We start from the raw sequence: 14814 nt of genomic DNA, 5'->3' as shown, positions 1-14814 counted from the left end.
CACCCCCCTGTCCTGGCCAGGCTGCACTGCCTAGTCACAGTGGCTACAAGGACTGCTTGCTCTGCCAAGGGAGCCAGCATTTTAATTTTGGTAACTTGCTTTTTTTACAGGGACAATTCCAAAAGCACGGAGCCTGCCTAAAATTAGGTTTTTGCCTATAACATCAGTTCTAGGCAAGGTGTAATAAAAGGGTACCAACTTGGTATGAGCCCTGGTACTGAGTTGCTGCTGACTACTGAGTTCCCCCTTGACCAAAGGGTTTTCAACTCTAGTGCTATGGACCAAATCTAACAGAGATTGCATCTTGTGAGCATCTCCTCCCCTCCAGACTGATAACTATGTGGACTGTCTCGTACATTTGTACTTGTAGCCCTGTAGGTACTACAACTGTATTTATCAAGTAGTAAAGCAGTAAAATTACTATGTAGGATAGTAATTTAGGAAATTAATTAGGGTGCATATAACATAAGTGTGTGGTCAGTCATGCAGTCCACATACATTCTTCAGCTCTGCTTCCCCTTGTATGTGCACTGTTCCCCTTTCTGTCCCTGCACATGCTTTCTGCCCCCTGGGACCCTTTGCTGTCTCTCTTACAGATTTCTGTTCTGTTTGGAATTAAAAACCTATAGAATCAGCTGGAAATGAACCAGCACCAAGTGACTTACCAGCTCTCCATAAGTCATCATCCCCATGCCCCCAGTAGTTCTGGGATCATATTTTAGGAGCTGCAGCAATAAGAGAAATGCACTGCTTGTAGTCGGGGGGGGGGGGCAGGCGAGGGAGCCTTTTTCAGCTGAAGAAGCACATTTTGCCATTGTGACCTTGGCAGCTTGTCTAGGCTGGAAGAAGTTTGCTTAATTCTCATGTTCTCTGAATAGACTAGGTCTCCCTCTGATGAGCCAGCTATAAATTCTCAGCTGTTCTGCTCTTTATCTGTGCACATCATAGTGTGTTAAATGTCACTGTGTGGCTATGTTGTGAGTAGGACTGGAGTAGATAGTCTTGTAGGCTCTTCTGGACATCTGGGTACCTGCAAACAAAGGAGACTGGACTCAGTCCTATGTGACTGTATTAAATATGGATCTAGGATATGAGGAAAGAAACTGCCCATTTGCCCTATCATTTTGTTACAAAATGAGACATAGGGGCTGAACAATCACACTGGTGGTCTGTTCATCTTTCCAGAGGGGATGAACACCCACAGCTTTTGATCTGTCAACAAGGACCCCATGAAAACCAACCTACAAGAATCTAAAAGCAACAAGTATTTGACCATGTCTTGGGATTTGATGTCTGCTGCTGGTCACTATAGGATAGGTTATAATTTGCTGTTTAAAAATAGGCCGCAGAAGGGTGGGGTTAACAGGGCTAACCCCCTCAACTGGGCTGGTGACAGTGGCTCCAGTGCCACCGCCAGAGTGCCATGCTCAGTGCCTCCGCCATGTGCTCCTCCACCTCCATACGCACAGCACCAGTGTGCACCAGCCCCAAAGTGGCCCCAAGGGAGGGAGGGGCAGGGGCAGGCAGGCACACTCTGCATGACCCAGCCACCCCCCCAAGTAATATTTTCTAGTGCCGCTTATGTGCATAAATGCCCATTGTTAAAACTTAAGCAACTATGAGAGTATGAGAAATGTTTTTCCCTCTTATGGACCAGCTTTTCCTGCAGCCTGATAATGTCCGTTTGCTTGGCTTTAGCCATAGGAGAGTTCCAGATCACGTTGTTCATAACACATTAATGTGGATGCTGTCCTGTAGCTAATACTTTCCCTACCTTTTCTCTGCTGTCACATTTGTTCTCCAGGGACTGACCACAGCCCATGAACAGTTCAAAGCCACTTTGCCAGATGCCGACAAGGAGCGACAAGCCATCCTGGGAATCCATAATGAAGTCTCAAAGATTGTCCAGACCTACCACGTCAACATGGCAGGAACCAACCCCTACACTACCATAACCCCACAGGAGATCAATGGCAAATGGGACCATGTGAGTTGCTTTCAGCTTTGCTTTTACACTGCAAGGGAAGAGGCTGTTAGCTTGTCTTAGCAAAGTGAATTGGTCACTCTAAAATCTCCAGTAGGAACTGTACAGAGACCCAAAACTTACTAAACTGCCAAAAGTAACTAGATAGTCATCGGACGTTGACCTCAAATCAAAACCTATTATTGCTTATTTGGAGTACGTAGCTATCGACTGGAAAGCCTGTGCACTTCTCAGAGTGTGCACTTACCCAAGATCAGTGTGTGTAAAACAGTGTCTGTTAATTACAGCCTGCACTACAGTCAGTTTCACTAGTTATACAGTTAAACAGACTACAGTTAGGAAAAAGTAGACAGTGTGGCTGGTAGTTTTTTTGCACATCTGTGATGTATGCATTAACCAACATGCATATGTTTATGACGGCGTAAGGGATGGGCAGCAGCTTGGGACTGGCCTTGTGTTATATGCACAGAAGTGGAGGACACTATAGACATACCCACTCCCATTTCCTGCATTGCAGGTACCTCCACATGTATGACAAATATGCCATCCTGGTGGGTTTTTTTACTACAGGTGCGGCAGTTAGTTCCCCGGAGGGATCAGGCCCTGATGGAGGAACATGCACGCCAGCAACACAATGAACGGCTCCGCAAACAGTTTGGTGCTCAGGCTAACGTCATTGGACCCTGGATCCAAACCAAGATGGAGGTAGCATCTTGATTATTTTGAAACACTCTCCTCCCTTTTTCCCCTCCTCTACAACTTCAGCTGGCATTCTGAATGACCTCCTCTTTCAACCTCTGGGGGCATCCTCCTGTCAGGCTTCAACCAGGCACACTGAATGGATAGAGTCCTGAGGTTGTCTCTGGGTACCCAGGTGCATGTATTTTTCCTTACCCACTCTCTGAAACAGATATTAAAAATATGACCTAGACAAAGGGTGTGGACACAACAACAGAATTATTATGGATTTACCTATCATTTTGCTCTGTAGCCACTTTATTTTATTATTATTTTATTATAAACAGATAAGTGACCTCTATCCCAAGCTGCCTGCTTGCAGTAGGTGCTATTACAAAGCCTTAACACTAGATAGCAAGGAAACTGGTTTGCATCCTACAAGCAACCACCGGAAAATAAAATTGGGAAGGGAGGGAATAACAAGCTGATAAGGGAGGGAATGCTAACTGGTACACTGCTGTGGTGCCATGGTGGAGCGATGTACACCACTGTAAGCCTGTGTCGTGTTCCCATTTTCCGTTTGCTGAATTTGTGTCCCTATGTCCACCAAAGTTAGAGATGCTGACCACTGAATGTATCTGAAGGTATTAACTTGCCTTACCCAAATATGACACAAGCTTGCTTTGTATAGCATGCTTTGAAATGCATGACAGACGAGAGAGAATGACATAGCTAAATAGCAGTGGGAGAGACATTTTAAAAGGAGAGGTTTTTTAGCTAAGATTTGGATGAAGGTAAGTGGAGCTAATGGAATGGAGAAACTTCAGGCTATTGCTGGTGGCAGACAGGGCAAAGAAGGCTCATAGAGGAAAATGTGTATGAAGAGTTCTGGCAGTAAGTGCTAGACACACAGAGATGTCGGGAAAAGAGAACAGTGAGTCAACAGCCAGAGTGATAAAGAACAAAGAATACTGTGCAGGGAAAGCGTCATGGAAAAATCTTCTTGACCTCTTCTTTAGCTGAGAGAAGGGAAGAATATTGGCCAGCTAAGTCCTGTCCTTTAAATAGCTATTATGATCATCATACTTTGAGAGTGGTTAGCCCAGCCTCTGTCTTTTATTGCCAGATGCTGCCAAATTAGTAATATCACCTCATTTGAACTGTCTGCAATGAAGTTGCTTCTCTGTATTCTGGAGAAATCTTCAGTGCTGAACTGCTAGCTCTTGTGCTTGGGTCCCTGATGCACAGGCTCCAGCAGGAACCCAGCATCCATGCCTTCTGTGTGTGTATCTTTCCTCTGCAAAGTCATAAAGCTAAGCTCTCCTGTCTGACCTACACAACCTGTTCTTGAAGCATCTAGCCCATACAGGGAACTGTTTCAGATGAATAGCATGCAGGTTGATGCTTGTCTGTCTAATGGACCCAAATCTATTGGTTTTGTTTATGCAGGAGATTGGCCGCATTTCTATAGAAATGCACGGGACTCTGGAGGACCAGCTCAACCACCTGCGGCAATATGAGAAGAGCATTGTGAATTACAAACCAAAGATTGACCAGCTGGAGGGAGACCACCAACAAATTCAGGAGGCTCTTATCTTTGACAACAAGCACACCAATTACACCATGGAGGTAAATGCCTTGCAGAGTATTCAGGCTGCAATGTGGTGGGGCAAGTATGCAGTCAGTCTAAGATGTATTAAGCCAGGTGTGAATCACTAAGACCCGCTGTGATCCTCAGATAATCTGAATGTCCCTGTACACCCCTCCACCCCCTGCCCCATCTTTTTCAAAGCCTTGAGCTAAACCTGATCCTCATAGAGCTGAGTTGCTGACAGTGCTGCTCAACTCACAGGGTAATGCCAAACCATCTCAAATCTGACCTGCAGTACTTCATGTTAATCCAGTCCTGAGTGTTCCCTGAGCTCAGTGTGAGCTTGGACTAGATGGGGACTAATAAAGACCAGCCATACATAATGAAAATTTACCTGACACCTATTAGCCTGCCAGTTGCTTAGCCAGAGGCCTTGATTTAAGAGCCACAATGAAAGTACTGGCATGGGGATGATGTGGTTATGTGTTATTTGTAGGATTGGTCAGAAAAATTACAAAAAAGCATTTTTTTAAATTGGAATTGGTAACGATTAACATGTTTGAATCGGAGCTACCAGAGGGAGACAGTGCCACTTTTCAATAAAACATTATCCTCTTCCTCCCTTAGCATATCCGAGTGGGATGGGAGCAGCTACTTACAACGATTGCCAGAACCATCAATGAAGTGGAAAATCAGATTCTGACCCGCGATGCCAAAGGAATCAGCCAGGAGCAAATGAATGAATTCCGGGCCTCTTTCAACCATTTTGACAGGGTAAAAGTCAGGGCCTCCTGCAGCGCATGTGACTACAGGCTTCCTCCTAGGATTGGCTTAGCATTAGCAACCAATCAGTCACTGCAGTAGAATGAACACCACAGTAGACTCTTCTAGGCCAGAGCTCATGAGCATTCAGCTCTTTAAAGTTAGGTAATCATGTCCATTTAGGCTGGTCTGTTCACCTGGCAAGAAAGAAGGTTTGTCTGAACCATGAGATTCCTGACTGAGATAAGACACTGGGAAAGTCTGGGGCTTATTTAGGAGATGGATCATTTCCCCTCATCTCTGTATAGTGGATGAGTATTTTGATTTATGCACAAAGTTAGGATTTTGAGGGGTGATATCTTTTATTGGACCAACTGCATGGTTTGAAACAAGTTAAATACACTTTTGAAGATAAGATCTCCTGAAGAAGAATGTCATGCATTCAAAAGCTTGTCTAACTTGATCTTTTATTGAATGAACTGCATGGTTGGGATAAAGTTAAACAAAGTTTTGAATTCAAGACATTCTTCCTCAGGAAACCTTGCATATGAAAGTTTATCTAAATTCATTTAATCCATGCAGTTGGTCTAATAAAAGACCCCCATAATTCTTGACTCTCATATAATTCCTGGATCATCGTAACTACAACATCACTCTAGCACTACTATTTTGATTTTGAAATCTGTCAGCACCCAGCCTCTGAGTTATCATATAAGTGCCATGTCTAGTAGAGCAATCCGTGTAAGACAGTAGAATATGAGGCTGTTCTGACTCCTAAACAAGTACCAAACCCCTAGCAAGCACAGTAATAAGAAAAGTTGGATGAGGGGGACAAAAAATTCCTCTAACCCTCGAGCCTGTCACCCCTTCAGCTGGACTCATCATTTGTATCTAGGAGATGTATGATTAGTGGAAGCACTCCAGCTAAACTTCAGCAAGGTCATAGAGGAGACAGAAATGGTCCCAAACCATTTAGGATTCTCTTAGTTTCATATCATCACCCTGAATGCCATCCAGAAACCTACTGGCAGCCAGTGTAGAGATGCCAGAGAAGCAGTGTGAAGGTTTTGTGCTCCTAGCACTTGCTAAGCCTGCCACAGCTCTGTCAGCTTTAGTGCCTTAATGGTCTCAGGAGGTATCACCATGTAGAGTAAATTCCTACAGTCTAATTTCAAGGAGATGTATAGGGTGTTGTATATCCAAATAGCTAGTGACCATCTTAAGTCTTCCCTATGTTGCCCAATGGTCCTCTCTTTTTAGCTATGTTACCCAATGTGTAACCCTTGAGAACAGGCCTTTCTCAACAATATCAGATACAAAAGGAGAAGGCAACAGTGATGAAATCAGAAGGAAAAACTTGGCTGTTCTTGGCAAGGAGTGAATCAGATGGAAGCTGGCCCTGCAGTCCTACCAGAAACTTCCCTCTTCCAGCCTCTGTGGTCTGCCAAGGTGGTGACTGCAGGCAGGAAACCCATTCACACTGCCTCCGCACTAAAGTTCTACTTTTGTGCGTGGAAGCCCTAACTTTTGTGTAATTCATGGCTGTGAACACATGCCAGCTTACAACACTTTGGGACTCTGAACCAAAAAGAGACTGGCATATGCTGCTGAACTATGGTGGCTGGCATGCAGGAGACACTGCTGTAAGAATGCTCACAGTTGCCAGGTGGGCCTTGCAAAAACACCAAGGAAATGGACATAATACATGAATGAAGGAATACTGTTTCCATCTTCAGTGTTTTTCCCTGCATAATAGCAAAGGCAGTGCCTACATAAAACCAGAGGTGCTACTTTCAGTGTAGAGCACTTCAGAAAGCTCAGCCAGCTGCAGCTCTGCTTTCAGAGGCAGACATCAAAGAGCTAGGGGTGGTATCATGTCCCAAAGCTTCAGCTGTTTTTACCTTGGGTGTTCTCAAGGAAACCCTGGATTTTCAGGAACACACCAGGCACTCCAACAGCTGAGCTCCTGTGGGGAGCTAGCCTGTTCCTTGACTAGAAACACCTGGCTTTTGACAGCAAGGCAGTAGTATTTATGGCCTGTCTGCTTTCCTGCACACTGGGTTACTTTTGATACATGCAGGGTTTCTGGCACAGCTGAGGAAAAGAACAGTGATTCAATTGGAAAAAGTAGATTTTAAAGCCCAACTGTCCTGGGTGTTTGAATGCCGGTGAGATGTTACGAGCTCTCTGAGAAGCAACTGTTCTGAGAGCATTTTTAGCACATCCTGAAATGTCATTGTGGTATCTAACTTTGTGCACTTTTTTTCTTCCCTGTCTCTCTGTCTGCATGTCATTCTTTCTCTGCCCCTCTCCTCTCCTCACCCACGGCATGGTGCACCTGCTTTGTTGTCCTTTCACCTTCTTTGATCTTCTCTCTATTTTTCTTACCTTTGCCCCACATCATCACTCCACTGGCACTGCATGCCCTGCTGCCTTGGCACACTGCATAACTAGGACCACTCCGGCACACTTGGCCCCGAGGAGTTCAAAGCCTGCCTGATCAGCTTGGGTTACGATATTGGAAACGATGCGCAGGTACTGAATGCTAGTGGTGAATGCAGCCAGATGTTGAACTATAAGGAAATAACAGTTTTCTCCTCTCTCTTCTTTTTTATTTTAATCCATGTGTCATTGTTGTTTTTGTTTATTACTGTACATGCATCACTGTCTTCCATTCTGCCTTTCCTGTTAATATATTTTCCTATTTACCCCTTTTAACTGCCTTAATCTGTCATCTTGGGTGAACTCCTTTTTTGTCTTTACCAACTCCTTTGACTTCTGTTTCCATTAATTTTCTTGGTCCTTTTTTCTATTTATCAATCCATCTCACTTGATCTCTTCATACCTTGTTCCTTTTTATCTCCCATATGTTTCCCATATGCAAACTATTCCATTCCCAATACGTTTTTACCCTTTCACGATTTCTCAAACCGTTTTTATTGCACTGTTCTTTATTGTCCTATAAATCCTGTCTTCCATCCTTTCCCCCCTTCCCCCCCAATCCATCCTTGGCAATATCTCTTGTCAATTCATTTTTCCTGGACTGGTTTCCGTTTTCTCTTTCTTGGCTTCTTCCATCTTTGCATCACTCCCTGTAGAAGAAGACTGGCATGATGGATAGTGAAGATTTCCGAGCCTGCCTTATCTCCATGGGTTACAATATGGTAATGTCACTCCTGTTCACAATAATTCATATGGCTCTCCACAAGGGGGAAGGGAAAACACTTGTAATGAATCCAGGTAAAAGATACCTTACTTCTGACACTTCATCTGTGGAAAGCAAATGTTGCAATAGCTAAACTTGTGTATGTACATGTGTGAGAAAGTGAGTTTAAATCTGTGAACCACACCTGTAACTAGATGGGAAAGAACGTGAGAGTTACATCCAGTGTCTTTCAGATAAGAATTCTATTTGGCAGACTTGATGTTTTAAACTGGAAGAAGGAACAGCACAGCTGCTCAACTGCTGTGATCATTGTATGCAGCAACCCTGTAACTTCCCTAGCAATAATAGTGGGATTCTTGTAGAAATCTACACGACAGGCTGATTTTTCTTTAACTTCAGAATTGAAACAAAAATGTCCACATAGGAAGATTTTTTTAATGAATTTTCTGCACACAGCATGGTTGTAACCATCCATATAACAGAACATTGCAAAGTGCAGTGCCATGTGGGTAACAAATTGATCCCGATAAAAAATTCACTTTCAGACTTCTAGTGAGACTCAGCTGAGTGCTCTGTATCCATTGTTTGTTCCATATTGATGCCCTATGTGGGTGTTTAACCACTGATGCCCCTTTGAAAACTGTCTAGCATTAATGTGACGTGGACTCTTTGGGCAGGTAGAAACTTTGTGGCTAAGATCAGCTTTTTTTCCAACCTATTAAAGGTGTTTCCCGGACTGAAAACAATTACGTTTAGAACAGTTCCCTGGTATCCATCTGCTTTCCCTCCCCTGCCCTGCCTATGCCCACTCTAATCACTGGAATAGTAATTTATTTCTTACCTATCCTGCTTGTTCGTACAAGCATTTTAAAGTCCATTTTTTAGCTTTCTTGTAATATTTCCCCTACAAAAAGCAGATTCCATTGTTCAGGACAATGTAGTATTGGTATGACTTTGTAGAAAGACTTCTGCAGACAAAATATGTTGGTGCTAATAATCAGCCAGGAGAGGAAATGAACAACAGAAAAAGCTTAAGTAATTACTTTAATAACCTTGCCATTGTAAACGCTAGGCAAAGTAGAATTCTAATGTATGCCATTTTTCAGTCTACTATAAACACAAGCTCTTTTGGTCGGGTGCACAAGGCCATGTGAATTAACATTTGACCAAATTCTCCAAAGCCCTTGTCTAAGTATTACCATTTCATGTAGATTTAACTAGAACTGCCTGAAGGTTTTTGCCTTTGTTCCCAGAGACTGGACTCTTCCCCTTCCTTCTTGTATAGGGGTAGAAGTGAGACAAGAGATGGCAATAGAAGCTCATGTTGTAATAAAAATGCAAGAAACTAAAAACTATATAGCTCTGTCTTCTGTGTCAGAGTGCTGTAAAGAGTCTGCACTGACGAGGCTACTTTCCAAGGCCTCTCCTCACCCTTGGGTCCCTGATTTCTACTGCCAGTCCAGTATGGGTGAACTCAGTTCCATTAAACACCCTAAAGAGGGACAACCAATATGATCGGTAGAAAGAGAAGAGATCCCACATAAAGACTAAGGTACAAATCTGTCTGGTAAAAAAAAAAATTGCAAACATGTTTCAGATCCTGATCTTCAACCCTCTGTGATATATGGGGTGCATTGAGGGAAATTTATATCGTGTTCTGAAGTGTTTGTGACATTGGTGTCCACTAGAGTCACAGTAATGAACTGGTAGGACGAGTGCTTTGCCATAGTATGGTAGATGCCAGTATCGAAGGCAGAGGTCAGCAACCTACAGCCTGTGGGACTATTGGATCCAGTCCATGGAATGGGGGCTTTGGCATTGGCTGTGGAGGGCTTTGCCCATACTATGCCAAACCATTACCAGGCACTTCACCCATAATTCACCATAGCTAGGTAGTGATGAGAAGTGGCTCTAGCTAGGTCCTAGCACCAAACCACCTTGGACTGAAGCTGAGTTATTCTGGCCTGCTTCCAAAAATGTTGCCAACCCCTGATGTAGGGCATTGTGGAAAATAAATCATTTCAAAGAGCAAATATAAATGGGAAATGATTTTACTAAGAAGCCATCTTAGAAGAATTGGGAGGTGAATGTCTTGTGTACAATTGTTTTGAAAACTCTCGTAGTTTGGCTTTTTCTTAGCCATGAGCTTTTGTTTCAAAATTGGTCCCATATTCCAGTCTGGTTACCTCACCTTTCAGAGGACCACTTCTTTGTGAACTGGATTTACCTTCTGCTCATCCTTAGCACACCAGTAGGCTGACCTGTCAATGATTCTTTTGTTATCTAGGGAGAGGCAGAGTTTGCCCGTATCATGAGCATCGTAGATCCTAACCGCTTGGGAGTAGTGACATTCCAGGCCTTCATTGACTTCATGTCCCGGGAAACAGCAGATACGGATACTGCGGACCAGGTCATGGCTTCCTTCAAGATCCTGGCGGGAGACAAGGTGAGCTTACACCTCTAAAGTGGAACACATGGCAATTATTAGATAAAAAAAAGAAACAAAGAAAGAAAAGAAAATTGATTTAGGATTGGCTGAACCAATTGGAAGGAAAATTTCTCTTCACTGTCTCAGAAGTGAACAGTAAATCATTCAGCGCTCTTGTAAATCTACTTGATGAACCACTCAGAGGCCAAGCAAAAGCTTTTATGTTCATCTTGTTTCTAGTAGTTCAGCAAAAGCAGTCAAGGGTCACCTTAAGTTACACTGAACTTGACTGAAGTCAGTGGAAACTAAGTATATGTTTCAAGTGTTTTAATTTTCAACATATAAAGTTTAAAACTAAAACAAGAAACAAAATTTATCTTATTTACTTGAATTTAAGACAATCCTGAATTTAAGATTATCCCCCAGTAATTAGAGTCTATATGTGGAAAATGTAGAACTTTGTTATACTTCTCCAGGTATAGAATCTAATTATTGGAGCGTTGTCTTAAATTCATCATCCCGCCCTCACTACTACAACAGGGAAAGCAGTGTCTGGGTGGTCAGATAGCCCTCTTGCTCTTTGCCCACCTCCCTTCCCCCCTTAGCCTTCCTGCTCCCCGCCACCTGTGCCTGCCCACCTGCAACTCCCCATAATCTCTGCCCCTTCCCACTATCTCCGCTCCTCCCTCCCCACCCACTCCCCACCATCTCTGTCCCTTTTCCCTCCACTCCCCACAGTCTCTGCCTCTTCCTTGCTGAGCCACGCAGCAGCGCTGCAGATTTGCCAGGCAGGGGACAGAGTTCCATGTGCTCTGTGCCCAGGAGGGAATCCAGCCTGAGCTGGAGCTGAGCTGTGCTTGCTAGTAAGTGGGGGAGAAGAGGACGGAGGGTGGGCAGAAACTGCAGAGGGCAGAGGGGAGGGCAGAACATTGCTATGGATCTGACTCTGACCCTGACCCAGGCTCAGGGACAGTCAGAGCCACAACAGCTGCCTATCCCCCCGTCCCCCCCCCACACACACTCCACTTTGTTCATATGTCTAAGATGAGTTCCCCCAGCCCCATCCTGACTGGCAAAAAGCCCTCATCTTAGATTCAAGTAAGTATGGTATTTCAACATAGAAGTGTCTAAAGCCAAATATATCTGCTACTGTGTAATAAAAACACATTTCTTACCATAGTTTGAAGTCATCAATGGAGAATTAACCATCATCATAATCACTGTTACCCACTAGTATTTTCCATCATTGAAAATGAGCAGAGGTATTACCTTAAAAAAAACCCCAAAAAACCCTTTTGGAGCCCCGATACTTTAAAACAAGTCATCAAAAGCTGCATTTTGACTGGTCATTTTAAAATGCATCACCAAGTTCAGCAGACAGTCTTGATCAACTGTAGTTTGAATAATATTGAAAAGTTACTAATTATTAGACATCAGTACATTTTAGATGGTCTTTCCCACGTGTGATAATTCACAATGACATGTAAGGATGTATATTACATTATCAGTATCGAATCTTCTTTGAGAGTACCCTGTGTCTGTGAGTTGATGAGTGATTTAAAACAGCATGACTAAGAAGAGGTAGCAGTTACAAATACTGTGTAATAAATAGGAAAATTCCCCACACCTGGCTAAATTATTAATTCTCTCAGTTTGCATAATCAATTAAATTGGATTATACTAACAACTCATACATTCTTTCTCTTGCATGAGATCACTGGCATGATCTCATGATATTTAACTGAAATAAATTCACCAAATATATTAATCTTAATATGTTTTGCTGTTTGCTGATATTAATATTAATCTCTCCTGAAATATGGAATTACACAGTGAAAATATTGAAATACTGTGTCTCAAATTCTAACATGTTGTGACAATCACTAGTCTTCCATGTTTCTCTAACATTTTTATCATAACTTTTATGTATAAACCTCACACTTATCATCCATCTTTGATTATGCATTCTGTTTAATTAAAGCATCCTTTTCTATTTCTCACCAACCATGTGACAAATTGCTATTTGCAACAAAATATAAATTAAAACACAAATACTTTTAACTGAGTTTTACTGTAGAGTAATTGAATTTTAACGTGGTTACTTGTACATCTAACAAAGTGTAATGAGCCATATTCATACATTTCCACTGTTATAGTAAATTAAATACTGTTTGATTACTGTTGCACTAAGAAGAAAGCAACCTTCCCTTAGACCCAAATCATGAAATGAAAAGCTTCCACGAAGGAATCAAAGTCAAAAACACAGAGAATCTCTAAAAACCTAAATATTTTCCAGAAGTTTCCAAATGCTTATGAGCCAGTTACCTAAGCAGAACTTAATGGTGAGCTACTGCTCAAGAAAGCAGCATTGAATAGCCACTGCCTAAAATGGTAGTGAGCCAGTTTCTCAAAAACAAACCTAACTGGATTGTCTGCCTCCTTTTGAAAAATATGAGGAATAGAAAATGCAAGGAGAGTGGTGAGATAATACCATGGAGAAACTAGGAGTTTTTCAGTGGATTATATTGCCCTTGGTTCATGCTGATTCCTTTTACCCTAGTACTAGCTGGAACCAATTTGTTACCTTGTTTTTACACAGAAGAAATGGCGTCTACAAGTCCTTAAGGCCCAGTTTTGAAGCCTAGAATCAGTATAGACAGCCTGAAAGGGAGCTCATGTGCTAAAGCTTGCTAATGAGGGACCAGCTGAAGAAATAAGATTCAGCTTTCAGCGCTTCACCCTAAGCAACAACCTCATCAATGGCAAAGATTGCCAGGAGATTTTCACTGACAAAACACTCTAGCTCTGACCAGGCCTTTCCTCCAGTTCTCCTAGGGCTGCTCCCTACAGCATTATCCATCCATCCCAATTTCGCCCCAGCGGGATAACTACCTTTTGCATCCTTAAATATCTAATGTACTCTGAAGTGATAATAGTATATTTCATGTCTCTTGTTCCTTTTGCAGAACTACATCACTGTGGATGAATTACGACGGGAACTGCCTCCTGATCAGGCTGAATACTGCATTGCTAGAATGGCACCGTACCATGGGCCTAATGCTGTACCCGGTGCCCTGGACTACATGTCCTTCTCCACAGCACTGTATGGCGAAAGTGACCTTTAACCTCCCTCCTCCCCCACCACACACTCCCCACCCCCTCCCCCGTCCAGGCACACCCTTCTTTCTGTATGCAAAGCAGCCTCTACTCCGCCTCCTTTTATTTTGTGTCTCCCCATTTTTTGCTTCAGATAACAGATCATGTTTTTAAAGCGGGGGGAACGTTAGAAATAAGACAGTCTACCTTGCCCTTGAAATGACAGTTTACAAAATTATTTTCTGCAAAAAAAAAAAAGTTACATTTAAAAAAGAAGACAGACATATTTTATTACAGAAGAAAAGGTATTTTTCTCTGCCAGATTGAGACATAAAGAGAAAATTTAAAAAAGATTGCACCAAATATTTTTTGTTGTGACATAGGAAATCAAGCACAATGTTACATTCCATCCTTCTTTCCAAAAACAAAGAAGCCACTTGTTCTGTTATACTTCTCCATTTGCATATGTCTCTATCACGTTTATCTTGGGAGGGGGAAGGCACGCAAGTGCATGTTGTTTGCTGGTTCACTTCTTTCATGAAAATATTTTATGATAAACTTTTGGATTCGCTGTGTTTTCTAGGGAAAAAATAATGTACACAGCTCATGTTTTCATATTTAATTAAAAATTTACAATATGCCTCTTATGTTTATCAGTGCACAACTTTTTTTGTTGCTGAGAGTTGTCTGGTTTCAGAACATGAAGCTTGAGAGTTGGTAACTTTGATATTGCTTGTCACAAACCATATTAAAAATGTCTTGTGATAACAGATCTAGCCTTTCTTCATTTGTTTAGTTGATTTTTGTTTTAATCTCATTTAGTCAGAATCATGGATATAAGCTGATACTTTCAACACGAATTGGATATCTGAATTATTTTTATGCTCATAATATTTTAGGTTCAATATAAATATCTCTTTCCTTAGAAGTTTACCTTTGCATTGAATGAAATGTACGTGGCTTTCAAGTGGTTTGAAATGAAATAGTTTAATAGTTGGTAGGGTCGGAAGGGACCTCAGCAGATCATCAAGTCTGACCCCCTGCCATGGCAGGAAAGAGTACTGGGGTCAAACGACCCCAGCAAGGTGTTCATCTAACCTCCTCTTAAA

At 42.3% G+C, this 14814-nt stretch overlaps 1 protein-coding gene across 6 annotated transcripts in view; it reads left to right on the top strand.

The window, feature by feature from the left end:
- Window positions 1–14477, top strand: part of ACTN1 (actinin alpha 1) — a 131653-nt gene extending 117176 nt beyond the window's left edge. For 3 of the 6 annotated variants that reach the window (XM_019551451.1, XM_019551449.1, XM_019551450.1), the window contains exons 15-22: window positions 1805–1987; window positions 2555–2689; window positions 4112–4291; window positions 4881–5027; window positions 7470–7550; window positions 8114–8179; window positions 10469–10627; window positions 13576–14477. In XM_019551451.1, coding sequence (XP_019406996.1) covers window positions 1805–1987; window positions 2555–2689; window positions 4112–4291; window positions 4881–5027; window positions 7470–7550; window positions 8114–8179; window positions 10469–10627; window positions 13576–13734 — 1110 coding nt within the window. In that variant the 3' untranslated portion in view covers window positions 13735–14477. The remainder of the gene's footprint in view (window positions 1–1804; window positions 1988–2554; window positions 2690–4111; window positions 4292–4880; window positions 5028–7469; window positions 7551–8113; window positions 8180–10468; window positions 10628–13575) is intronic. The other 3 variants (XM_019551454.1, XM_019551453.1, XM_019551452.1) reach the window with 2 other exon arrangements.
- The last annotated feature ends 337 nt before the right edge of the window (window positions 14478–14814 follow it).

The sequence above is a fragment of the Crocodylus porosus genome, unplaced genomic scaffold (genome assembly GCF_001723895.1).
Source record: "Crocodylus porosus isolate Cpor-Errol unplaced genomic scaffold, CroPor_comp1, whole genome shotgun sequence".
Lineage (NCBI taxonomy): Eukaryota > Metazoa > Chordata > Crocodylia > Crocodylidae > Crocodylus > Crocodylus porosus.
Note: the sequence above shows the minus strand (reverse complement) of the source record. Positions and strands in the feature narration are given on the sequence as shown.